General features: G+C 66.0%; 1 protein-coding gene across 1 annotated transcript; it reads right to left on the bottom strand.

The window, feature by feature from the left end:
- Nucleotides 1-369: 369 nt before the first annotated feature.
- On the bottom strand, nt 370-25,042 carry MYO15A (myosin XVA). The gene is made up of 64 exons (XM_069810421.1): nt 20,753-25,042; nt 19,701-19,783; nt 19,481-19,544; nt 19,263-19,372; nt 18,963-19,037; nt 18,644-18,734; nt 18,515-18,520; nt 18,080-18,183; nt 17,439-17,502; nt 17,235-17,348; nt 16,870-17,031; nt 16,662-16,775; nt 16,501-16,559; nt 16,098-16,221; nt 15,914-16,009; nt 15,691-15,822; nt 15,118-15,243; nt 14,899-14,976; nt 14,358-14,512; nt 14,176-14,221; nt 13,922-14,046; nt 13,554-13,671; nt 13,284-13,459; nt 13,129-13,213; nt 12,787-12,840; nt 12,520-12,601; nt 12,300-12,430; nt 11,440-11,535; nt 11,115-11,350; nt 10,604-10,782; nt 10,398-10,470; nt 10,020-10,214; nt 9,781-9,875; nt 9,573-9,661; nt 9,352-9,478; nt 9,146-9,207; nt 8,953-9,016; nt 8,702-8,840; nt 8,457-8,547; nt 8,276-8,372; nt 7,911-8,032; nt 7,726-7,785; nt 7,413-7,488; nt 6,894-7,009; nt 6,689-6,807; nt 6,464-6,605; nt 6,066-6,177; nt 5,842-5,916; nt 5,222-5,427; nt 5,017-5,150; nt 4,878-4,932; nt 4,650-4,722; nt 4,345-4,418; nt 4,160-4,242; nt 3,823-3,953; nt 3,586-3,680; nt 3,093-3,170; nt 2,730-2,826; nt 2,484-2,644; nt 2,237-2,370; nt 2,001-2,134; nt 1,118-1,251; nt 760-900; nt 370-620 (listed from the first exon to the last, which is right to left on the bottom strand). Exons 1-64 carry the CDS (start codon nt 24,608-24,610, stop codon nt 519-521), a joined length of 10,629 nt encoding a protein of 3,542 aa, XP_069666522.1. The 5' UTR covers nt 24,611-25,042; the 3' UTR covers nt 370-518.
- Nucleotides 25,043-25,367: the final 325 nt, after the last annotated feature.

Raw genomic sequence — 25,367 nt, 5'->3', positions numbered from 1 at the left:
GGAGGGGGGAACGGGACCTTAGCGGAAAGGGGTTGGGGTGACCGCGGAGGTGCCTGCGGGAGCGCGGCGGCGGGGAACGACCGCCCCCTGGCGGCTGGGAGGAGCGGGACAACAAGGCCGGGGCCGGGGACCGGAGGGGGGGTCACCCGGGGGAATCGCGTTCCCGGTACCCCCAAATCGCCCCCCGGGGCTGCCGAAGGGGAGACGGTGGGGGACGGGAAAGCGAGGCATAGGGCCGGGGGAAGGTGATGCATGGGGACACGGGGAAATTGAGGCACGGGGGGTGGGGGAAACTGAGGCACTGACCCCCCCCCACCGCAGCAGCGAGCGCAGCACAAAACCATCGACGCCGAATCGGGCTCACGGGCCTGTATAAAACCCCCAAAAAACCAAGAGCGAGGCGTGAACAGCACGGAAGGGACAGGGGGTACGGCAGCCAGGCCAGGGGACACCCCGGGATCCATCGATGCGTCCTCTGTGTGTGTCCCCCCCCCCCGTGATGGGGGTCCACGGTGGGCTCAGAGCAGGGTGATCTCGCTGGGCGGCAGCGTCAACCTCTTCTCCCGGGCACCCAGCAGCTTCTCCATGTGCGCGGCCACCACGCGGCACAGCTCCAGGCCCTGCCGAGGTGGCGGGGGGACACGCTGGTGGGTGGCAGCGGTCACCACCATGGGACCCCCAGTAGTAGGGTTGTTGTCCGCCCCCCCCCACCACCACCCACCAGCCCGGACCATCCCAGTCCCCCCAGTGTCCCCCCACCTGCTCCAGCTGCAGCTGGGTGATGCCCTGGGCCAGGAGGTCGCCCAGCGTGATCTCCACGTAGGGATAACTGGATCCGGCCGTCGGCCGCTGCGTCCGCGTCGACTGGATCTCCTTCAACGAGAACTTGGCCACCGGTTCCTGGAAGGAAGGGGGAGGACGGACAAGGCAGGTGGCCCGCATGCCCCAGGAACCCCACCAAGGGGACCAAGGACCGGAGCAGGACAGAGGGTGCCAGCGATGCCCTGCTGGGGCCAAACTGGGGGACCCTGCCCACTGCGGAGAGGGACCGTCACATCGCACGGTGCTGCCTGGCTCTGTCCAGGACCCCGTGCCCCACAAACAGCCCCCCACCTACGTGGGTCTCCTTGCTGAGGAAGTTGAGGCCGTTCTGGTTGACGGCCAGGATGCAGGGCGAGACGATGGCGTTGTTGCTGCAGCTCTGGATGTAGAAGAAGGACGAGCCAAACATGGGGTAGGCGCTCAGCAGCCCTGCGGGGTGGAGGACGGGGTCTCAGTGCCTGCTCCCACCCCCTCCTGCCCGTGCCCCGGGGTGGCTCACACCCACAGGGGCTCTGCCAAGGGCCCCAGCCAGCGCCACGCCTGGCAGGAGCTGGGTCAGCTCCCAGAGCCTTGCACCGCTTCAGGCTCTGGACCAGGAACAGGATTGGACCCAGGAGCAGCCAAGGGGACCCATTGCAGCCTGCTGGGAAAGTAGGTGGCCAAGCGTGGGACCTGGGAGCAGCCCCCCATGTGCAGCACCCCGCTGGCTCCACAGCACCCCAGGCTCCATGCAGGGCCAAGGTCTGCCTGTCCCAGGCTCCACGCAGAGGAGGCACCCAGCAGCATCGCATCCCCAGCAGCATTGCATCCCCAGCAGCATCATATCCCCAGCAGCATTGCATCCCCAGCAGCATCATATCCCCAGCAGCATTGCATCCTCATTAGCATTGTGTCCTTTTTAGGAGGACACAGTCAGCATCACATCCCCAGCAGCATCGCAGTCCCGGCAGCTTTGCACCCCCAGCAGCTTTGCACCCCCAGCAGCTTTGCATCCCCAGCAGCTTTGCATCCTCATTAGCATTGCGGCCTTGTTAGCACTGTGTCCTCAATAGCTGTGCATCCCTGGCAGCACTGCATCCCTGGCAGCATTGCATCCCTGGCAGCACTGCATCCTTGGCAGCACTGCATCCCTGGCAGCATCACCTCCCTGTCCCCGTCCCCGTCCCGTGCCTGCTCACCCAGGAACTGTGCCCTGGCCTGGTGGGCGCTGAGCGCCTGGGCTTGCTGCATGTGCTGGGTCACCATGTGGAGCCAGGATTGGGCCTTCAGCAGGCGGAAAAGCTGCGGGGGGACGTAGTCCTGCACCTCCCGCCTGTGGGGAGCCAGAGGTCAGGGCCAGCGCTGGCCAGCGGGACCCATACCCCATGCGATGTGTCCATGTGTCCCCTCCCGGACCCCTCGCCCCCGGCCATACGCGGTGGGGAGGTGATGGCGGTCCTTGGCTCGGTGCTGGAGGGCGGCCAGCTTGGCCACGTGTGGGAAGTGCTGCTCTCCCGGCCTCGCGGGTGGCAGGACAGTGAACAGCCCTTTGAGGTAGTCGGGGAGCACCTGGGGGGGGGACAGAATGCAGGGACACAGCTTGCGGATGGGGCACTCTGCCTGGGGCGGGGGGGGGAAAGACAGGGAGGTGATCCCGGGGGATTCTGGTGGGGTGGCCCGACCTGGTTGTAGTGGACGGTGATGTAGAGCTCATTGTCGAATTTGAGGGGCTGGCTCCAGACCACGCGGCGGCACCAGAAGGTGTAGCTGGCATCCCGGTGCTCCGTCTCGGCAGCCACATCCAGGACGTATTCCCGGCGGGTCAGCGGCCGCACGCTCTGCCCTGTGCCACCGCAGGAGCCTGAGCGCGGCCGCCACGCGTGGCATCCACCGGCGGCACGGCCGCGTCGTCCCCGCCAGCCCCTCACCTCTGTCGGTCACCACGAAGAGGATGTACTCGTCAAAAGCCTCTGGGTGCTGCAGCCCCATCTCACAGCACAGCTCCTCGATCACATCCAGGGCCACCTAGGCATGGGGACAGGCGGCTGGGATGCTGCCACGTCCCCCCACCGTGCTCAGGGTCACCAATGGGTCCCCCATTGGGGCTCATCCCATGTGGCTCCCAGGGAAGGGATCTCCCTTTCCTGGAGAACAAAGTCCCCCAGCTTGGGGACAGCCAAGGGGTGCAGCTCCCCCCCCTCCCTGGCATCTGCACCCACAGGGTGGCCACAATGGGGGGTCACCGCAAGCCTGGGGTGCACCGAGTAAGCCTCTTGCCCCCTCTGACTCACCGAGCATGTCTTAATCTTGAGGTGCTTCTCGATGCCGCCGGGCAGGAGGAAGAGCTGGCGCTTGGCGCTGCGTCCAGCCTGCATGGGGAGGACACGTCGGGGTGCAGGGGGGGCCCTTTGCACAGCAAGACCGCAAAGGAGACCCCAAATCCCCAAGCTATCCCGTGGGGACCATCCCATGGGGATCATCCTGTATCTTGCCCATCCTGCCCGGATAAGCCATCGTGCCCCCCCACCCCGCGTGCACAGAGCTGCGTTCCCCACTGGGGACCCCTGAAAGCTCACAGCACCCCCAAAGCAGTGCCCCTGGAGAGAAGACCCCCAAAAAGACCGTGCTCCCCGTGCCAGCAACGGGCCAGCAGCTCAGCTCCAGGGCAGTGTCTGGGGGGGATCCCAAGCCCATGGGGGGATCCAGAACCTGCGGGGGGGGAATCTCAAGCTGGCATCAGCCCTGCCCCATGCCCCACGGGCACCCATGAGCACCCAGCCTCACCACCATGGCCCTGAGCTCCGTGCTGCTGGGGAAGAGGCTGCGACCGCCAAACTGCAGGGTTTTCCGCAGGTTTTGCTCGCAGGCTTTGGCGATGCCTGCCGGGGACGGGGAACGGGATGAAGGATGGGGTTGAGCCATGATGTCGGCTTTGCTAAAGCACCTCCGGAGCCCCGTGACACCCCCTGGGCGTCCTTCCCCACCGTGCACCCAGCACCCTGGGGTGTGCACAGCTCTTACCTTGGCAAGGCAGCTCCGGGTGCCTGCTGGCATCCTGCAGGAATGCCAGGAGGAAGGGCCTGAGCACCTCAGAGCACTTGTAGTAGGCGGCGAGGATGTAGAGCAGCCTCCAGCCCTTCTGGCAGCTGTCCCTGCCAGGAAAAGCCAGGGCTGAGTCCCTGGGAAGGGCGAGGGTAGCCGCAGCGGCTGCAATGGGCACCCACCGCCCCGGCAAGGATGGGGTCCCCGGGGTCTCCCCCCACTTTGGGGCAGCTCAGCCCCGCTGGGGACACAAGCATCCTCCGTGCCAGCCTCTGCTGTCCCAGCCAGGGTGGACGGTACTGGTGCAGGGACTCACGGCTTGGAGCTGGTGTTGTTGGTGACCTGCTTGATGATCTGGCAGTATACCTCGTCCCGCAGGACCTCGTGCTCTGCGCACAGCTGGGAGACAGGTATGGCTCGCTCTGCGGCTGGGGATGTCCCCAGGTGCCACCCTCCTTCCCAGGCCACCCCCAGGACTCACCGCCCCGGCGGGGGATTTACCTTGAGGATGGTGCAGACAGCATCCAGCTCTGTCTGCCCCCGCAGAGGGTGGTCACCCATGAACTTCATCACGGCTGGGGATGACAAAGCCACATGGTGACATAGCTCACCCCGTCCCTTCCCTGGGGACATGCTTCCCTGGGTGTCAGCAACATCCCAGGCACACGGGGCAGTGGGACCAGAGGAGCTAAAGCCCCCCGGCTGCCCAATCTGCCCACCCCATTCCTGCCCCCCGCTCCTCCAAGGATGGGGCTGGGGATAGCAGTGGGGCAGGGGGATGGGGCACTTGTGCCCCCCCCACCTACCTTGGAAAGCCTCGGCGGCCAGTTTGCTGATGCCACCATCCACGAATTCAATGAGCGACTCGTGGATAGGGGTCTGGAGGGGGAGAGGGTCAGCTCCCAGGAGCAGCCAGAGGGATGGGATGGGGGCAGGGGTGGCATTCGGGGAGCTCCGGAGCATTCCAGGACCTCAGGGGAACCCACAGGTGAGGACAGGGCAGGGGCACCCCGAGGCACCTCGCTTCCCCGTACCTTGGTGAACGTCAGCATCTCCAGCACGTTCTTGGCCTTCGTCCCGCAAGAGTCCCTGGGAGAGGGACAAGTGAACGGGTGGGCACGGGCGTCCCCGCCACGGGGTGTCCTTATCCCTATCCCACCGCCGGACACTCACGTGGTCCCGTGCCGCGCGGCACGGAAATACCGCCGGGCAAAGGCCAAAATGGGACAGGTCCCGGCACCGGCCATGAGCTGCTCGCTGCTGTCTCCTTCTGGACCCTCCGCAAAGGCAGTGCTGGCAGGGGACGCCTGCAGAATGGGGCGGTGGGCGATGGGCACAGCCAGCACCATCCTGGCAATAGCCCTGGGCCAGCACCCACCTCAGTTTTCCGGTCCAACTCCTGGGCCACGGCGGTGGAAGCCACGGCCACGGCCACGGCCGCCGAAGCTGCCACCTTGCCCTGCTTGTCTCTGGGCTCCTCTTTCTTCTCCGCCGGCAAATGGACGAAGTCGGGGGCCGCGACAGGCTGGACATACTCGGCGGGGAAGAGCCCCGACCTGCCGTGGATGGCCCCGAACTTCCACCCTGTGCCAGGCAGATGGTGGGGATGGCCCCAGGCTGGCAGCCGTGGGGGTCACCCCCCAAAAAGCCTCTTCCAGTTCCCTCCTTCCCCCTGTACCCGGAGCCCTTTCCAGGGGGTCTGGCTTTGGGTTTGGGCTGGAAATAGCTGTGGTTTGGCATTGCTCAAGATAAAGGCACAGACCAAAAGCCACAAAGCCCATCATGTGCAGGGACGCGGGGCAGCACCCAGTGCCACCCAGGGTGGGAATTGCAGGGGAGCATCCCCCTGCATCAGTTTGGTGCTGAAAAGAGCCCAAACCATCCTGCTGAGGTGTGACAGAGGCTGGATCCTGCCCCGTGCCCCAACCCCAGGAGGGGACACAGCTCAGGGCAGTGTATGCCCACCAGGGACACACCGGGGGACAGTATGGCACCCACCAAAATCCTGGGTGCCCGTCTTCAGCTCCTCCAGGTACATCACCTTCTTGCGGACCACGCAGCCATAGTAGTGGTCTGCGGGGACATCACGGGGATATGGGGTGTCACAGGATGCAAGGCCAGGGCACGGCCACCTCTGGGGCTGGTGAAGCCATCAGTCCTGCTGCCACCGTGCCCCTCATCGAGGGCTTTTCGGCATGGAGGACTGGGGGGGGGGCGCTCACCTCTCTCGGGGCACTCCAGCGGCTGCAGGTGGATGATGTCCCCTTTGTGGAAGCTGAGCTGGTCCCCGTCCTCTGGGCTGTAGTTCCTCACGGCCACCACGTACTGGGAGTCCTGGGCACAGAGGGATCTGGCACAGCCTGTGCACGCAGGCATACACATGCACACCCACGCACACCCACATCCCACCCAGCACAAGGACTTCAAGCACCCACAGCCACAGGACCACCCCAAGGTGCCCACTCCTGCAACTCCCCGTCACCCCAGGCACCGTCCCATTTGCAGGGTGCCCTCCGCTGCCCACCCTGACCCCCCAAACGCCAGCACACGGGCAGGATCTGACCCTCAGGACATGCCCCCAGCCACCACCCTGACCCAGGGGCACCCCCGCCCCCCCCACCTTCCTGAGCTCCGTGATGAAGTGGTCGACCATGGCCTTGACCTGGGGGGCTTTGGGGGAGAAAAGGATGAGCTTCTCGCTGCGCAAGTTGAACTCCAGCATGTTTCTGGATGGGGTGGTCACGAACAGCACGTCGGCGTAGCTGGGGCAGGGCGAGGGGAGGCTGAAACACCCGTCACCCACAGCACCCATCCCACCCCGACCACCCAGGGTCCTTGCCCCTACCTATACGCCCGCAGCACCCGCAGCTGCTCCCCGTGGACGTTGGTGCCCTTCACCAGCCGCAGCAGCTTGATGCCGGCATGGGACACAGCCAGGATCTGCACGCCCGTCCCCACGCTGCCCTGAGGGCCGGGATGCTGCCTCAGCCGGGGGCACAGGACTGCGGTGCCCCCCCCCATGCCGACCTGTCCCACGGCCGGACCCTCACCGTGGCGGGGAAGAGACGTGAGAAATACACCTCGCAGTTGTCCCGGGCCGCAGCAATGATCTCCCTCTTGACGCTTTCGGTGGCCACAGGGCTGAAGGAGTCCAGCTTGTTTGCCGCTGTGGGGAGAAATAACTCCTGGTGAGTGTCCCCCCCCTCCCCGGGGAGGATCTGGACGCAGGGTTCACAGCGAGAGCAGGGATGCTCATCCCCTTCCCAACCCTGGCAGGACCATGATGGAGAGACAGGTGTGTGTCCCCAGGCACCCCCTAATGCAGCAAGCCTGGCTGAGACCCGACACAACTCATGACTTTGTGGAGTACTAAAGCACAGGGGGCTCATTGCATTTGGAGGCAAAACTACCCCGGCTTTAAGCAGATCCAGTTGTGGCTTCGAGATGCCCAGGAGATGAGGATGGGGCACCAGAGTGGCTGGGTATGAGACCCCCCAGGTTTGGGTCCCCCAGGGGTGAGCCCCCCCAGCTGGGGAGCAGCAGGATGTGGGGGTGCAAGTGAGGGTTACCAAAGAGGGATTTCAAGTGGAGCCGCTCCTCCTGGCTGATCCGGATGCAAGTGTCGGAAAGCGTGTCATTGAAGATCTAGGGAAGAGGATGAGGAGCAGCGGAGCCATGCGGGGGGGAGCGGTGTGACCCCCAGCCCCTCTGCCCTTCCCACCCCCAGACCCCCGACAGGGACAACCCCTGCTCTTCCATGGCAGCTCAGCAGGGGAAGACGGGACTGCCGTGGTGGGATGAGTAAACCATCACCCCAGCGTGGGGATACCCCAACTCCCAGGGGACCCCTGGGGGGGCTTCAGGGCCAGCTCGGTGCCTCACCTGCCTGAAGATGAGGTCGAGCAGCAGTGGGTTGTTGATGCTGTCCTTGGGGTAGAAAACCTGCCAGGAGGGAGACCAGCCCGGCTTGCCGGCATTACCCACCCTGCAGGGCCTCAGCGAAAAGCCCCCTTTATCCCCATAGCACTTTGACACCAGTCTGTCCCCGTGTTGCCCCCCCACCGCACCTCCTTGCGGATGTATATCTTCCAGGGCACGTTGTGGTAGGTGTAGAAGTCCTCACTGCAGCTCCGGTGCAGCTGGGTCTGGACCTGCTGCCCCTCGGACGGGAGCTCCCGTGAGACAGAGACTGCGAAGGGACGGAAAGCCCTGCACATCCCTGGGGGGGACCACAGACAGACCCTCTCCACCCGGGGAAACTGAGGCACGGGGGCCAGCGAGGGTTTAGCCGGACACAGTGGTTATCCCATGAGGATGCTGCCGAGCAGGACCCATGCCTGGCCACATCAGGCATCAGCCGGTGTCACCGGGGAGGACGAGGTGCCCCACTCTGCCCTGACCCCCCCAGTGCCACGGATCTGCCCTGCGATACCTGGGGGCCGAGTGGCCGCCGGACGCCCCATCGGCGTTTGCAGCTGGTACTTGCCACTGGTGACCGGCTTCACCGCAGCCACCGTCTCCTTGGGCCCCTGCGAGGCAGAGAGCGAGCTGCAGTCGGGACCGACGACTCCCCCAACCCAGTGTGGGGGACATGGGGGCGAACGCATCCCTACCACAGCCGCCGGCACCTGGGCTGCCGAGAGCTGCTCCTTCAGGATCTGCATGGCTTCTTCATGGGGGTCCAGCTTCTTCCCAAAGAGCTTGCTGCAAGAGACAGCACCCCACATTGCCTGCACCTTGGCATCACCTGCACCCTGGCATCACCCGCACCCCGGCATCGCCTGCACCCCGGCATCAGGACTGGCACACACACCCGCAGGCAGAAGCCTGCAGCTCGGCTGGGGGCCGAGGTGGGTACCTGGGGGGCTGGGAGCCGCGTGGGGCCGGCTGGCACTGCCGGATGATATTGCGGATGTCGTGCGTGGGCCGTGGGAATTGCTCTGAGTTGAGCCGGGAATGCCGTACCACCTCGCCCGGCCACCGCCGACCCACAGGTGCTGCGAGGCCAAGCACGTGGCTTGGGGGGGGTCCGGGCATCGCCTTCACACCTGGGGCACAGCTCAGTGCCGCGATCCCCCATTGCCATCCCGCTGCGCTGAGACCCCTTACCGGCTTTCTGCACGTAGGGCCGGGGCTGGGGGGCACGGGCTGGCGTCCCCTCCGCTGCTCTGCCCTGCAAGGGACACCACGGCGTGAGGATCCGACACCCCCCAGCTGCCCCCATCCCCAGGGAGATGCCCTGCAGCAGTGGGGCAGGGCTCGACCCCTCCTGGCCCCCCCACCCCGGCTCTGCCCCACTGACCGGGGGCCCAGGCAGCTGGTTGGCATCTGCACGGCACTGCGGGGATGGAGCTGGCTCTGTGCCTGCGATGGCAGAGGGAGAGAGCTCAGTGCCCCATACCAGAGCTGTGGGGTGCTGGATGCAGGGATGTCCCCCACTCTGGGGATCAGGTGGGGAAACTGAGGCAGGGAGCTGGGTTGGGATGCAGGAGTGCTCGGGGCACTCACCCCTTGGCTGACGCATCTCTGCAGGCACAGGGGGTCCGGTCCGCTCGGCATCACCGCCGCCGTCCCCCCCTCCCACACCACCTCCTCCCTTCATCCTCTGTGAGATGGCGGCCGGCTTCTCCAGCTCCTGGGGGGCAGGCATCAGGGGATGGAGGCTGTGCCATCTGCACCCCCAAAATGCTGGATTCCCTCTGCCTCGGGCAGGGGGACCTCCCTCTCACCCCATTGCCGTAGGAGAGCACGGGGTCGAAGAGGCTGTCCAGGTAGCGGTCCAGACCCTTCTGGCTGCGCGGCTCCCCAAATTCCCCATCTGCTGGGGGATGAGGAGGGATGAGCCGCCGGCAGCAGGGCTTCACCAGCATGGTGGAACTTCACCGGCAGGGCCCCACCAGCAGCTCCGGGGGGCTGTGGGGGGGGATGATGCCCTACCATGGGGGTGGTACACCTCTGTGGATGGCAGTGTGGGAGCTTTCACGGCTGGGGGAGGAGGCACTTCATCCAAATCCAAGCCGTGTCCCAGCACCCTGCAGAGAGGGAGGATGCACTTATCTACATCCACCGGGTGCTGGGACCCCGACCCACACCTCTGCCGGCACCCATCCAGCCTGGTGCTGGTGTTTCCCCCACCAGCCCCACAGTGGGGGACCCGTCCCTGCCCGGGTACCTACGCCTGGCTGTCCCTGCCGTGGCTCTCAGCCCCCTCCCATGCGACGAGGAAGCAGGACTTCTGTTTGGGGAAGCCCTGGAGCAGCTCAAGGTCGGAGACGAGGTCCAGGACATAGTCATGGCCAGCCAGCTCGGCCCACTGGGCACCTGCCTTCATGGCCACGGACCAGCCACGCCAGCCCTCTGCCAGTCCCCTGCTGACAGCGGGATGCTGGAGACGGGCATGGGCTGCCAGCAGTACCCCGGCTCCATGGGTACACCCTGCCCACCAGCTGGGCATCCTGGCTCCCAGATCCTGGGGTCACCCAAAATGGCCCCGGGGTGATACTGTGCCCCGTGCTCACCCCACTGGGTGGGGGGGGTGCTGGTTTGGCAGGTACCTGTACTTCAGGACATCCCCTGCCAGGTCTTCACCCGTGCTCCAGGAGTGGATGGGGCAGGAGAACTGGTCACCTGGGGAGTGAGCGGCGGTGAGCGGGTCCCACCGGTCCCCTCCTGCCCGTGATGGTGGCAGGGTGGTCGAACTGGGACCAACCCTTATCGCCACCAGGCCCCCAGCCCCGTGCCGCCCCGTGCCACCCCGCACCGTTGAAGCAGTAGAGGTCGAGAGCCATGCTGGCTTGCTGCCGGTTCGCCGTCCACTCCAGCAACGAGGGTGGGTAGGCGCGGGCGGCCGCGGCGCCCAGCCGCGACTGTGCCATGGCGTGCATCAGCTTGCGCTGGCACACCGGCTTGTAGCCGGCAAAGGCATAGTCGGAGACAAACCTATGGGAAAGGGAGGATGCTGCAGGAGGGACCTGGGCAGCATCCCCAAGCACATGTGCCAGGCTGGCCCCGGGGACCACAGAGGGACTAAGAGCATCCCTGGAGGGATCTGGGCAGCATCCTGGGCATGTATGCCAGGCTGGCCCCGGGGACCACGGAGGGACCTCAGAGCATCCCCAGCAGGACCTGGGTAGCATCCCTGGGCACATGTGCCAGGCTGGTCCGGAGAGCCCCTGGAGAGACCCGGCAGCGTCCCCAGGCACAAGTGCCAGGCTATCCCTGAGGGTCCCAGCCAGCCCCAGTCCCCATCCCTGTCCCCAGCCCCGGCTCACTTGAGCAGGTACTTGTCGAAGGCGGTGGAGGGGGGGAAAGCGCTGAGGCAGGCAGCCAGCAGCAGCCAGCCCCGCTCCTCATTGTTGACGTTGGTGTTACGCCAGACCTGGTTGGCGGCTTGCGCCAGGAGCTCATCCCGCAGCCCTGGCGCCGACAGCCCCTTCTGCACGATGTAGTTGCCGAAGAGGGTCTCCTGTGGGCCGCCCAGCCCCGGGTCCCCCATGAACCGCAGGATCTGCCGTGGGGACAGTGAGGTCCTCCCTCCGGCCCCAGGCAGGAGCATGCAGGGGACCGCGGTGCCGGATCCCGTGCCATCCCACCTACCAGCTGGAAGAGGCTAAGCGCCTCGTGGCACAGCTCCTCATCCAGCCGGGTGAGGGGGGCTGCCAGCGGGGCCGTCAGCATCCCGAACGCCGGTTCCTGCGGTGACACCCGCACCCGTGGCTACTCGGGGCCCGGGGACAGCCTCAGGCCACGAGGGGCCAGCCCCACGGCGCTGAGCGTGACGTTGGTGCTGGATGGGGACTGTGGGGCTGCAAAAGGGCTGGGGTGCAGGATGGGGCCGGCAGCCTCCCGGCAGCGGGGCAGGGATGGGCTCAGGCTGTGCTGGCAGCACCGGAGATGCCAGCACCTTGGTGAGGCTGAAAGCAGGATCCGGCCCCAGCGCTGTCGTTCAGGATGCCGGGGAGTGGGAAACACATGGCAAAAATAGGGGACAAAGAGGAGGAGGAAGGGGGCAAAGCAACCAGGGATGGGGCTAGGGTCCCAGGAGTGAAGCGACCTGGTCTCCCGCCCCAGCGTTTCCGGATCTGCCCCGCGTCGGGCGTCCAGGAGGGCTCGGTGAGTCTCTCTCCGATAACATCAGCGGGGTCCCCCTGGCCTCTGGAGATGACAGGAACCCACGGGGAGGGAGGGAGATGGTGGCCGGCTCCCTGAAGCACCACAGCCGCCCCGGATCCATCCCCTCTCGCAGCCCATGGCGTCCCCGGAGCCAAAGCCATGGCATCCCCGGGGCCAAAGCCGGGGCAGAGCCCGGTGGGATGGTGCGGGGAGCCGCCGGGCAGAGCCGCTGCGGGGACCCTGAACCTAACCGCTCAGCCACGACCAGGGCGCCGAGAACTCCCCGAAAGCCGGCTGCCCATTGGGGCAGGCTCCCCGCCGCCGGGCCGCGGCGCCCACCTTACCTGGAAATGGCCCCGCACGTACTTGGCCATGGGGTAGTCATTGATGTCGAGCGGGAGGGTGAGCTGGGAGTCGGGCTGCAGTGCTGGCGGTGGTACCAGGACCACACAGCCGGCGTTCACCTCCCGGGCGGCTACGGCACAGCGGGCAGCTATGGCATAGCCACGGGGATAGGGACAAGGGGCTGGGAGCGGGGCTAGCAATGGTGCAAGACCCGCTCACCTGCGGCAGCCTCCAGCAGCCCCATCAGCTCGGCCGGGATCTCCAGGTGGGTGACGTCCACCACCTCCCTCCTCGTCAGCTCCTGCCGGCGTAGCACAGCGATGCACCCGCTTGCCACACTGCTCCCTGCCCCAGCACCCGTGGGTGCCTCAGCTGGCGGCATAGGGACAGGCAAGCACATGGCAGGGACGAGGGCACAGCAGCACGGGTTGCATGTGCATCACACCTGCGTGCTCCCCCCGGTGCCGCATGCCTGCACCGCGTTACCTGCTTCATCCTCTCCTTCTCCTCCGCCGCGCGCCGGCGGGCATCCTCCTTCCTCTGGAAGCAGAGCAGCTGCGCTGAGCCCCCAATCGGGGGGGGGAGGGAGACCCGGAGGCAGCAGGACCCCCCCCTGGGGTGCCATTGCCCCCCGGCATCACCAGGCTTTCACCGCAAAGAGGCACTGCCCATGCCCCATGGGACATGGAGGAGGTGGTGGGGATGGGGTCTGGGGGGGTTTAGGGTCTGGGGGTGCCGCTGTGCCCTCTCCAGACCCACCACCGAGCATGCAGCAGGGTGGGAGTGGGTACCCAGGACCCCCCCGGGATGTGCCAGCCCCTGCCTCACCTTGAGGTACCGCCGGCGGTTCACGTAGATGTGCACCAGCGACCTGAACTTGATGAGCGTGTGCCGCATGCGCCGGTACCGCTGCCTGCGGGAGGGCACCCATCACCCTCTGCCACCCACCAGTGCCCACCCACCACCACCCCCAGGACCCCCACCTGGCCAGGTAACCCCGCGCCCGGCTCTGCAGGAGGACGATCTTTCGGCGGAGGGAGCGAAAGCGCCTCTTGATGAAGAAGGTGCGAGCATAGCGCTGGAGAGTGAGCGCAGCCAGGTGATGGGCACGGGCTCGCTTGCTCTCCAGCGCCTGGTACAGTTGCTCCTTCAGGAAGAGCTGGGAGGAGGGACAATGCCATGAGCCCCCCACCTCGGCCGCCCTCCCCCAGGGCATCCATCACCAGAGCCAAGCCCCCTGCCCAGGACGGTACCTTGCTGACGCCAACGTAGTACATGCTGGGGCTGACGGGGCAGAGGTTCCTCAGCATCTCCACACAGTTGGTCCCATTGGGAATGACGTTGGACCACATGTCGACAAGGCAGCGGTACCTGGGTGAGCCCGTGACACCGTCACCGTCACCGTGCAGGACCCCACCGGGATGCCGGCATGGACCCTCCCTGCGGTGATGAGCACCGTGCCCGGGAAAGCAGCTTCTCCTGGTGCTGTGCACCAAAGTGGGGGGCTCCCAACTCCCGCTGTGGGGGAATCCCAGGCCAAATGCTGCCCCCCAAAACACCCACGAGCTCTGTAGTCTGCCCTCACTGGAACAGTGGTATCCAACCCGCAGCCCCCAGGCACCTGTCAATGAAGACAAGGAAGGGGATGCGGATGGGGAAGCCCTCCTTGCGGATGCGGATGGTCTCCAGGATCCCCGAGTACCGCAGCTGGCTGCTGACCACGTCGGCCTCGAAGAGCCCCGGCTCCTGGGGAGGAGATGGGGAGAAGCCTTACTGGCCGCACGGGCAGACCCCTGCCCACCACACTCCCCATGCCGGCGAGGGCAGGCAGCACTGGCATCGCCACAGGCAGGAAAGCCCCGGGCCAGCTCTCACCTTTTTGTTGTTGGGTTTGAGACAGCGCACGAAGAAGGGGTTGCACCTGCGTTGGAGAGAACCCATCAGTCACAGGGGACAGGGGACAAAGCCAGCCTGGCCACCTCGGGCTCGGGTTCGGCTGTCACCCTGCTCCTGCCAGCCTGGTGCATGGCCTGGCTGCCCACCCTGCCCACCCTGACCTCTCCATCTTTTCCACCAGGTCCAGGAGCGACTGCTGGAACCGGGCAGCCACGGTGGGTGCCTTGTACCGCCGCGTCCTGGTGCTGCTCCTCTTAACCAGGCTCCTCTGCCGTGCCATCACCTGGGCATGGCCGAAGAAGAGATTGGCCACCACCTTGGGAAGATGGGAAAGGTTAGGGAGGAGGAAGGTGGCCGGGATGGTGCAGCTCTCCTGGCTCCTCTTCCCAGCCTGGCTGCTGCCTTTTTGCCCAGCCCTGACTGAGTCGCATCCCCTATTTGCGGTGGGATTCCCTGGATGGGGAAGTGCAAGAGCAGCCCATGTGCCCATTTGTGCCAATGCTTCAGGGGTCAAAGCCCAGAGGACCCTGTCGGAAGAGGGCACAGGGTGGAACTGGAGGCATCCTCTGCTCCTGGTCCCCCTGGGCTTCACCAGCCATGGGGGCACACGGTTGGGGACATGAAAAGTGTGTGTATGGAAGCGGGCTATCCATACCCGGTGTCCCCCCAGCACCGCAGAGCCAGGGCTGGGCAGAGCCCTACCTTGGTCCTGCTACTGATGAACAGGTCCAGCACGTCCTGACGGACCTGGTCATAGTTTTTATCCAAAAACTTGTGAACCTGGCAAAGAGCAAAACCTCATGGTGAGGAGCCTGGTGGCACGGTGGTGGGAGGCAAAGAGCTCCAGGTGCAGGATCAACCCCATAAACCTCCTATTTAACCCTCCTTAAAACCTCAGCTGGGCATCCCACTGCTGCACACCTGGTAGGTCACCTTCCCCGCATAGTGCTTGATGGTGAACTCAGGCAGTGGCATCTTCGGCTTGGTGTACAGTGGGTTTGTCCCGTGGTGGTAGTGACACTTCTGGAGGAACGTGTGGTCAGTGGCCTGGGGATGGACGCAGGGGTGAGACATGGCTCGAGTGGTTCGGCAGCCCCGGGAATGCAGGCACCGGGATGGGGACGCCTGGACAATCGGCCAGACCCAGCTCTCAGCTCTGCCACCAAGCAGCTGCACAGTCATGGGCATCTGGTTCTCCCGTGCCTCAGTTTCCCCATTGGCAGAGAGGGTGCAACCACCCTTCTCTCTTTTATAGGGCAGCTTGGAGGGGATTTTCAGTAATTCCTATAAAAGCAAGTCCTCTGGGGGAAGTTGCTCCAGTGACACTGATCTGGGACCTCCCAGGGTTTGTCCAGCCTGGAGAAACCTGGGGGGTCTCCCAGGTTGTCCAGGACAGCCCAGAAGCAGAGCAGCCCTGGGCCACGGCATCACCCCACGCACGGTGACCACCCGGTGCTGCCATCCTCGCCGCCTTAGCATTGGGCAGCCCCTCACCTGGGGGAAGCAGCTCTGGTCATCGAGGATGCGGAGGATGCCATAGGGTTTCTGGGAGATGAGGTCAATGCAGGGCTGGTTGTCGCTGAAGGGGATCTCCTTCCACTCGATCTGCTCCCGGAGGTACTCCTCCTGCAGGGTCAGCACTTGATCAGCCCCACGTCCCCAGCCCCATGGCAATGCTCGGCATGAGGACAGAGCCCAGCACTGCTCGCCAGCCCACCTGCTCCTCCTGGAAGACGATCTTGTTGAAGAAGAACTGCAGGTACTCGTTGGCATAGTTGATGCATAGTTGCTCAAAGCTATTGAAGTTAAGGTCCTGCAAGAAGAAGGGGCCGAAGAGCCTGAGACTTCGCAGCCCCGGGGCTGGCAGATAGAGGGATGGATCCAGGATGGATCCTGCTCACCTCAAAGCCATAGATGTCCAGGATGGCGATGGAGAGGGCCTCCTGCCGTGGGTACACCAGCTTGTTGATGCGGTCCGTTAGCCAGCCAAAGAGCAGGGAGTAGAGGGTCTTGGCAATGGCATCCCTGGGAAATGGCGAGATGAGCAGAGTGCTGGAGCTCTGGCATGGTACGGCACGGCACAGCACCGCGTACAGCCCCACCACTGTGACCAGCACCCATCACAGCCCCACATTGTGCATGGGACAGCCTGTAGGGCTGCAGTTTTAATCACCAGAGAGCCGAATCCACACTAGGGGACCTGACCATCCCCTTTCCCAGACTAGCATCTCATCTCCCACCCCATCCCCGGGGGCCAGACACCACCCCGAGCCCCCACGCAGCACGGTCCCCCCCTCCCTCTACCTGGCATCCACGGCGCTTTCGACAGTCAGAGGGGTAAAAATCTTCTCCCGCAGCGTTTCCTGGATGGAGCGCACAAAACCAACAGCGTGATGGAGTTTTAGCAACACCAGCCGTGGTCTCCAGGGACCCTCCTCCCTGCCTGTGACCCCCCATCCACTTACCGTCACCTTGAAGGTGATGGCTTTCTGCAGGCCCTCAGGGGAGACCTGCAGCAGCTCAGCCACCGTCCGGATCTCCGTGGCGCTCACCACCGTGGCGACCTCCTGGCAGTCGGTCTGTGGGACACGGTGAGGTGGTGGGATGCGGTGACCCCCCCAACTCCATCGAATCCCAAATCCAGCCCAAGGATCTTGGTTCCCTTTGGGGTACCTCGTATTTTTCAAAGTAGACGTTGCCCAGGTGGAGGACGGAGGAGAGGATGCGGAAGATGCTGTTCTGCTCCTCCATGCTGAAGCTCAGCACCTCCATGGTGTTGAGCAGCCGACGGAAATCCTCCGCGTCGTCCTTGCCGGGGATCTCGCAGTTCCCACCCTGGCATGACCCCCTCGGTGCCATCAGTGGGTCCCGGGGAGGCAGCACCCAGGGGTGGGAGGGAAGACGCCCTGCCCTGACCACCCTCTCCATCCGCACGCTGAATCCAGGAGGATTCAGGAACCCACCTGCACCCCGAGCTTGGCCAGCCCCCCAAAAAGCAGGCAGCGTGGGGGCGGGGGGGTGGGCAGGGGGCACGCTACCTGGTTCAGGTAGTAGTAGGTCTCGGCGCCCTGCAGGCAGTACCGCTGCCGCTGCTGGGCGGGCAGCCCTGCCAGCATCTCATAGAAGATGTGATAGTTGCGCTCGCTCTTGGCCTGGGGAGCAGAGGACCGAGCTGGAGCATGGATGGCATGGGGGGCAGTGTGGGCGACACACACAGAGCCCAGAACCCCCTTGTCACCCACCTGGAAGACGACACGGGACTTCTCCAGCAGGTACTGCGAGGTTATGGCACCGCAGATCAAGCCGCTGCAGGGGCGAGAGCGGGCACCTGGTTGACAACCTCAGTGCGGGCAGGGGCTGTGCCTCCCCCCCCACCATGTTGCCCACCTCTGCCCCGATGCTGTCCCCAGCACATGGGGGGTCAGTGCCTGGTCCCCAGATGTCCCCCCAGTGGGATCTGTGGGCAGGGAGAGGTACCCACACCCAGGTCCCGAGTGAGGGCTGGAGCTGCTGCACCCCAGGGTGATATCAGGCACCCCCTCCCCATTGGGATCAGTGGGGATGAGCGAGGGTGGGACGGGCCGTGGGGACAGGGACGGGGACTGGCAGTGGTCAGGGTACCAGCCCAGGGCACAGCATCCTTGTCCCTACCCAAGGGGCAGCAAACGCTGCCTGTTTTCAGGTGATATTGCCTTTCCCCCAACAAGGTTTGTCCCCAAAAGCATCCCCATGCACATCCTACCCCAGAGCCAAGGGGCAGGGATAGCCTGGCAGCGGGGCTGGGGGCCGGATTGGGGACCCCCGGGGCAGGGGACACACACACACACACACACACAGAGGGGTGGGGGGCGGCCGTGCGCGAGCATTGCTCAGTGTTACTTACTCCTCCAGAAAGATTTCCACAAATTTCCCAAACCTGCTGGAATTGTCGTTCCTCACGGTTTTGGCGTTGCCGAAGGATTCCAGCAAGGGGGTCGCCTCCAGGATCTACCGGGGCGATGGGGAGAGCCAGGGGGGTCAGCCTGGGCACCCCGATACACCACAGGCTGTCCCCACGGCAGGGGGACCCCTCTTGCCACCCTCCCTTCCACCTCCTGCCCCATGCAGACACCCATGGGTGCCAAAATTCAAGGTGTGCGCCGCGGCTGGGTTGCACGAGGATGCGGGAGAGTGCAAGGACCCCATGCACGTGCATGCCCTGAGCTCCTGCTGTCCATCCCCACTGTCCCCCCACAGCTGGGGTGATGTGGCAGAGATGCCACCACGATGATCTGTCCCCTTGAACCGTCCCAGCCCACATGTGTCCCCCCCCCGGTACCTCTATCTGCCGTGGTCCGGGTGGAAGCGTTAGGACAAGGAGAGAGCAGCAGAGCCGTGATCAGGGGGTGGAGGAGAGCACAGGGTGGTGGGACAAGGGGACAGGGATGTCCCCAGGGCAGCACCCTACCTGCGGGGCACTGCTGCGTTTCTGGCTGACGGCTGCCAGGTAGCGCAGGATCAGCTTGGTGGCTTCGGTCTTCCCCGAGCCGCTCTCCCCACTGAAACACAGAGCAGAGGGGACATGGCCGGGGCCATCATCAGCCGAGTAAGGGGCCACAGGGGTGTGCCCACCCCAAACCCACCCAGCACCCCATCCCCAGAAGCACCCGTCAGCCCCGGGGCCGGGCCAGGCTGGCGGCAGCATCCTGCAACCATCAATTAGGGCAGCGCTGATTAGGGGCCATCCCAGCGTGGGGGGGCCGTGCGTGGGAACAGCCGTGTCCCACCTGATGATGATACACTGGTTGTGTTTGGCATCCATCACTTTGGAGTAGGCGACGTTCGCGATGGCAAAGAGGTGCCTGGGGCAGGGGGGGAAGCAGAAGTTGGGGGGGTGTGGTGCCACATCGCCCTGGCACAGGGACCCCCGCTGCACCCTGAGCATCCCCACGCATGGACACAGTTGCTCCAGGACGCTGCAACTGAGGGTCCTCAGGGGCCTGGGACCCCCAGGATGCAGGGGTGGGTGACGGTGGGTAGGAATGCCCCTGTCCCCACAGGGCGTTCGGGGACACCCCAATACTCACGGTGGGTTCTCGCCCAGGGCTCTGCCTTCGTACTGCAGCACCTGCTCCGTCCCGTAGATGTTGTAGAGCCGGTACGGGTTCACCGACACCAGGATGCTGCCGATGTAGGTCTGCGGGAGAGCGAGGTTTGGGGCTGCGAGCGCTCGGAGGGTGATGACCCCCCAAAAAAACCCCATGGCCACGGTCTTCAGGGGGATGCTGTGCGCCCCTAAGCTTACGTAGATGAGCTGGCGCTCGAACCGCGTCCGGATGTTGCTCAGCACCGCAGCCTCCTGGAGGTCCCTGGCACGGAGCAGAGGCTGCGTTAGGGGATGGCAGGGGGACAGGAGGTGTCTACTGTCCCCAAGAGTGTCCCCAGCATCCCCAGTCCCAGGAGGCTGGAGGGGGCCCCTTGTTGGATGGAATGGTGTGGGCGGCGAAGGGGACGGGGACACTCACTCCAGCTGGGTCATGTCCTCCAGCCCGTCCTCCTCCTGCGGCTCCTGGTACCGCACAATGGGCAGGCTGCACAGCGACTGCATCTGCACGGAGCAACCCAGCCCAGCTCCGTCACGGCAGGGCTGCGCCAACCTCCTCTGGCATCCCACCCAGTCACCACCACCCCCCCAAAAACACCGTCTGTAACCCCAAACCAGGGAGCCCACAGCCAGCGATGGCAGGGACCCCAAGCAAACATCCCACAGCCCTAAAATGGGTCCCCCAGGAAGAGCGTCACCTGTCAGGGGAGAGCAGCAGCGCTGGAAATAGGGACATGGGGCCACCAAGGTGCCCTTGGGGACCGTCCCAGGAAAGGCTGGTTGCAGAGACCCCCCGGTCCGGATCGCCACAGGCAGGTGGGAACAGGTAGAGATGGCCATGCCACCCCCACCGCAATACCCCACCGTTCACCCATACCCCCATGGGGGCTGCAAGGGGTGGGTGATGGAAGCCCACCATCAGGGTGGCACCTCCAGGGAAGATGATGAAAGGGGGTTGCGGTGGGGGCTGAGCTGTAGGGCTGGGGGCTGCTCCCCGTGGCTGTACCCCCACAGCCACGCGTAGAGGTGACCCCGGGGCGGGTGGCACGCAGGAGCTCACGCTGGCGGCCGGCCAGGCAGTGGGCAGGAAAGCGGACACCCGCCGGGTCAGGGTGGCACCCGCGCCCGCCCCAGCCGCAGATCGGGTCTCAGCATTTCCATACACGAGAGTCAAGTGTCCCTGAGGGGGGCTGTGCACAGGGACACACACACACACACATGCAACGGGCGATGACTGCCCCCCCCCAGCCTGCTCCCCATGTCAGCACCCCCACCAGCACCCAGTGCACCCATAGCCACTTACCCCCCCCACCCTGGGTGCTGCAAATCCCCCCAGCCCTGGTGATTTCGTGTCCCCAGTGAGCCGTCAGCCATCTCAACACGCCACCCCATCCCAGGTCCCTTCTGCTGCCGGTTCCCTCCCCGGCTCCATCCCACCGCCGGCACCCGCAGCAGGCTCCCCGCTGGCGTTACCTTGCTGTGCCAGGGCTGCTTGGTGCCCAGGTACCCGTCCGCCCAGGGGTGCCTGTCCCGCCAGCCGCCCGCCGGCGAACGCCGGCTGAGATATCGGGCGATGTCGGCTCCCCGTTGACTCGCCCACCGCCGGCCGCGTTGGGTGGGCTGCCGGGGAAGACCCTGCTCGGCCGTCCAGGCGTCGGGCATCTCCCGCACCCGCACGACGTGTTGCGTGGACCAGTGCTGCTTGTACATGCGGGATGCCCGTCGGAAGGAACCCAACCTCTGCACCTGCGGCGTCACCACCGCGTAGCGTCCTGCGCCCTCCTCCCCGGCCCCCCCATCGCCCTCGACAGTCTCCGCCGGCCCTGGGGCACGAGTGTTGTGGCGGGGGGCTACAGGCGAACCGGGGCTTCGACCGCGGTGGGGTGCCGGGAAAGCGGCACGACGCTGCGGTGAGGGGCTCCGGTTGTCTCGTGGGTTGGAAGGGAGTTTGGGGCGCCCGGCGTCGGTCCAACCCCGGCGCCCTGCCGGTGGGCTCGGCGATCTGCGGGCGCTCCCGTCGCGCCGGGATGGGGGCCGGGCAGAGGAGGGCGAGCGGGAGGAGGGATGGCGGGTGGGAGGTGGGGATGGGGGTGTTTCGGAGCGGGCCATGCTCCCCATGAGCAGTGATGCCAGCGACTGACCCACAGAGCGCCCTGGGGAGGGGCTGCGGCCCCCCGCTTCAGCCGGAGACGGCCTCGCTGGGGGGGAACGGGGGGCCATCCCGGCAAGGGGTTGCCCGATGCGCTGGATGAAGGTTTTGGGGGTGCCGGGAGCGGAGCTGGGTGGGGGGGGCACCCCAGCAAGACCCCGCACGGCACCCTGCCAGGGGGGCAGCTCCTCGTCCCAGGAGGGGCCAGGGGGGCCAAGACGGCGGCTGCCAGGGTGGGGGGTCAGTGCCAGGAAGGGGGTCCTCTGCAGCGGCTTCACAGCCTTGGTGGGGGGCTCGGGAAGCCGGGGCCAAGCCTGGGGGAGCGGTAGCCCAGGGGGGCTGCTCCGCCGCGACGGTCGCGGGGACAAGGGTCTCCCTGACCCCACCGTGGGCACCCCCAAACAGCTCCCCACTGGTCCCGGCGAGTGGGGGGCAGCCGGCAGAGGGGCAGGGGGCTCAGGGCCGAACCGCCGGAGGCTGGCCCTGAGGGAGGGGGATCGTCGTGGCCCCTCGCCCCGCGTGCTGCCGGGGCGCTGCTGGGCTGGCGGCGGCGATGGGGAGCGCCCAGGGTTGGCAAAGGGGTTACGGAGCGACGGCCGCCGTGCAGCCCCCAGATCTCGGGAAGGGGGCTGCCCCCAGGGCCCTCCCAGTGCGGAAGGGTCCCTGGCTGGAGATGCTCGGGGTGGAGGGTCCCGGGCCCCCGAGCCGGTGGTCTCCATCCCTGCCAGCCTGCGGCCGGAGCGCCTGTATGAAGGCTGGGGGGTGCAGGGGTCCCGAAATCCCCCCGCACCCTGTGGCGGGCGGCTGGGGGGCTGCGAGAGGGAGCGCTGGAGGAACTGCCCCAAAGGGCTCCCACACGCCCGCGCTGCCGAAACCCGGTGTCCCGGGGATGCTGCGGGGCTGGGGGCTGCCGGCGGTGGCTCGTACTCGTCGTAGTCGTCCTCGTCACGGGCAGCGGGCAGGTGGGGGGACGGCAAGAGGGGGACGTCCAGGCGGTCCCTGCCGAAAAGCTTGACCTGGGGCCGGGGGAAGAGCCTGAATTTCCTATTGAGGGAGAGCTTGGAGGAGAGCGTCTCCCGCATGCCCCGGAGCGAGGAGGCGCTGAGGATGGAGAAGGGGTACTCCTTGTCCTCTTCCTCCTCTTCCTCCCACTCCTCGGGCTCCTCAGCCTCGGCAATCTCCTCCAGGGCCAGGGCGTAGGGGTTGCACGAGGACTGGGCATGCGGTGCCCACCCCCCCTCACTGTACTGGATGCGATGCTCAGGGTATTCGCCCCCCAGGTACCTCTCGGCGAGGGGGTCCCCTAAGTCCTCGTAGGGGTCCCCGCTGTAGCCAAAGGGCCCCACTGCCTCTTCGCCGTACTCAGGGTCGCTGCCGTAAGGGTCGTAGAGGGCAAGGGGGGACCCGCTGGTGAGCGGCCCCTCATCCTCGAGCTCTGCGTAGCCGTAGGGGTGCCCCGGCGGGTCACCCTCCTCCCAAAACCCCCCGTAGAAGCCATACTCTTCCTCTGTCTCATAGCCGGGGTAGTCAGCGTAGGGGGTCAGCGCTGCGTCCTCGAAGCCGTACCCCGCTGGGTAGACTGGAGTTTGGATGTAGCCTTCCTCCTCCTCAGCGTAGCTGTGCCGGGGGCCATAGGCTCCATCATCCTCCTCGGTATAGCGACACCAGGGGCCGTAAGCTTCATCCTCCTCAGCGTAGCCATGTGGGGGGCTGTAGGCTCCGTCTTCCTCCTTGGCGTAGCCACGGCGCGGGCCATAGGCTCTATCCTCCTTCTTGGCGTAGCCACGGCGAGAGCCAAAAGCTCCATCCTCCTTCTTGGCGTAGCCACGGCGGGAGCCAAAAGCTCCATCCTCCTCCTTGGCGTAGCCACGGCGGGAGATGTAGGTTCCATCCTCCTTCTTGGCGTAGCCACAGCGGGAGCCATAGGTTCCATCCTCCTCCTTGCCGTAGCCACGGCGGGAGCCATAGGTTCCATCCTCCTCCTTGCCGTAGCCACGCCGGCGGCTGTAGGCTCCGTCCTCCTCCTCGGCCCACCCATAGCACGGCACCGGCGGCTCCGCGGGCGCGTGCTGCGAGCCCCGACGGGACAGACGCTGCACCACGCTGCCGTGCTGCCCGGCGCTGCGGGCCAACAGCCCGCTGCTGCTGGGGATCCGCTTCATGTTGGCCCGGTGCCTGAGGATCTCGTCTTCTGCGGGGAACGGCAGCTTCCTGGCACCGATACGGGAGAGCCAGGCCGCGTCGGCCGCCCGGCCGCCCCCCGCCAGCCGCCCACGCCGGGAGAGGACCTTCCTGGCCAGCCAGCCCGTGGCGGAGGCCGCCTTGCTCAGCACCTGCGCCCGCGGCTTGAATTTCCTTTCCGGGCGCCGGCGGAAGAGGGACGCGCCGTCCTCGGCCGCCTGCCCGCCCCGCCGCAGCAGCAGGAAGGATGGCTTCGCCGGCGGGGAGCTACCGGCCGCCTCCTTCCTCTTCTTGCCCACGCGCTTGAAGCGAACCATTAGGTTGGAGGTGGACTTGAGCACCGCCTTGTTCTTCTTCTTCTTCCTCTTCTTGGTGCTGCTCTTCTGCAGCCCCCAGAAGAAGCGGGACGTGTTCTTGAACTGCCCCTTCTTGGGCCGATGCAACCCCAGCTTCTTGAAGCCCAGGAAGAGCTTCGAGGTGCTGCGGAGGCTCCGCTTCACCCGGGCCTTCGGCACCACCGCCTCCTCCTCCTCGGCCAGGCCGGGCTCCGCAGATTCTTTGGGCTGGCCCTTGGCCTCCACGGCCTTGGCCCCTTTCTTCTTCTTGGCGTTGTCGGCCGCCAGCCCCATCACCAGCTTGGAGGTGCCCTTCAGGTTCTTCTTGGCCGGCGCGGCATCGCTCTCGCCCTCCTCCTCCTCTGGCTCCAGCTGCACCTTCTTCCCTCGGCCCGGCTTTTTTGCCACCACCCCCTTGAGCACCCCCTTCTTCCCCTTCCCCTTCCCCTTCTTGGGCTCCTCCGCAGCTGCCGCCTCCTCGTCCTTCTCCTCCTCCACCGCCTCCATCTCCTCGCTCTCCTCCGCCTTCAGCAGCTCCGCATCCGAGGTCTCCTCCGACTCGCCGGGTGCCTCCTTCTTGCCCTTCTTGCCATCCTTCCCTTTCCCTTTGCCCCCCTTCCCCTTGGCCTCTGCATCCTTTTTGGGCTCCCCCTTCTTGCCAACCATCCCGGCGGTGGTGGGCGCTCATGCTCCGGCCCCAGCGGGGCCCGGCGAGACGATGCCCCGTGCCGACACAAGGCAGGTCCCGGCACGCCGGCCGGCTTCCGACCCCGCAGCCTGCCCCGGGAGGGTATTTACCTGCACCCAGTTTTGGCGAGACACGTGCCCGCGGGTGGCTCCCTCCACCGCCGGCGTCCCCTCGCTTGGCATGGCGCTGGGGCGGCGGGCCGGCAGCCCCGGGGCAGCCCGGTGGGAGCTGCCTCCTGCCTCCCACGGCACCCCGCGAGTTAGGCAGCGCGGTGCTGGCAGATGGGCTCCGGCTGTAACCCAACCGCCGGGGCTCGCGGTGGCATGAATAATGTAAGGGATGCGCCACCTCAACCGGAGACTTTTCCAAAGGAGCAGGAAAGGGCACCCGTGGCGGGGAGCATCCCCCCGGGGGGGATGGACGCTGCAGGGGATGGCACAGAGCACTGTCACCACCCCAAAACCAGACCCTACCGCCTCTCCGTGCCTTGGGGCTCACTGTGGTCTCTGCCAGGGAATCAGCCTCTTCCTCCAGCCAGCCTAGAGGAGGACGAAGAAGCCCAGGGACCCGTTTGAGCCCGCAAAGCCAAACCGTGGCACCAAGGGAGAGGAGACAATTTTGCAGAGCCCAAGGTATGTGCCACCCCAGCACCGGGAGCATGGCCAAGGGGAGCACCACAGAAGAGGAACCCAACACCAGACCAAATCCCACAGCCCCGCTGGGAAGCAGAGAGGA

Source organism: Haliaeetus albicilla, chromosome 22 (assembly GCF_947461875.1).
Source record: "Haliaeetus albicilla chromosome 22, bHalAlb1.1, whole genome shotgun sequence".
NCBI lineage: Eukaryota > Metazoa > Chordata > Aves > Accipitriformes > Accipitridae > Haliaeetus > Haliaeetus albicilla.
Note: the sequence above shows the minus strand (reverse complement) of the source record. Positions and strands in the feature narration are given on the sequence as shown.

What these genes read in the sequence shown, in the direction of transcription:
- MYO15A (XM_069810421.1), bottom strand. Translation starts at nt 24,610, where the DNA reads ATGGTTGGCAAGAAGGGGGAGCCCAAAAAGGATGCAGAGGCCAAGGGG. An exon ending in CGGGGAAGGTGACCTACCAG is followed by an intron (nt 14,977 to 15,117) that starts GTGTGCAGCAGT and finishes GCTCTTTGCCAG; the next exon opens with GTTCACAAGTTTTTGGATAA. An exon ending in CTGGTGGAAAAGATGGAGAG is followed by an intron (nt 14,222 to 14,357) that starts GTCAGGGTGGGC and finishes TCTCCAACGCAG; the next exon opens with GTGCAACCCCTTCTTCGTGC.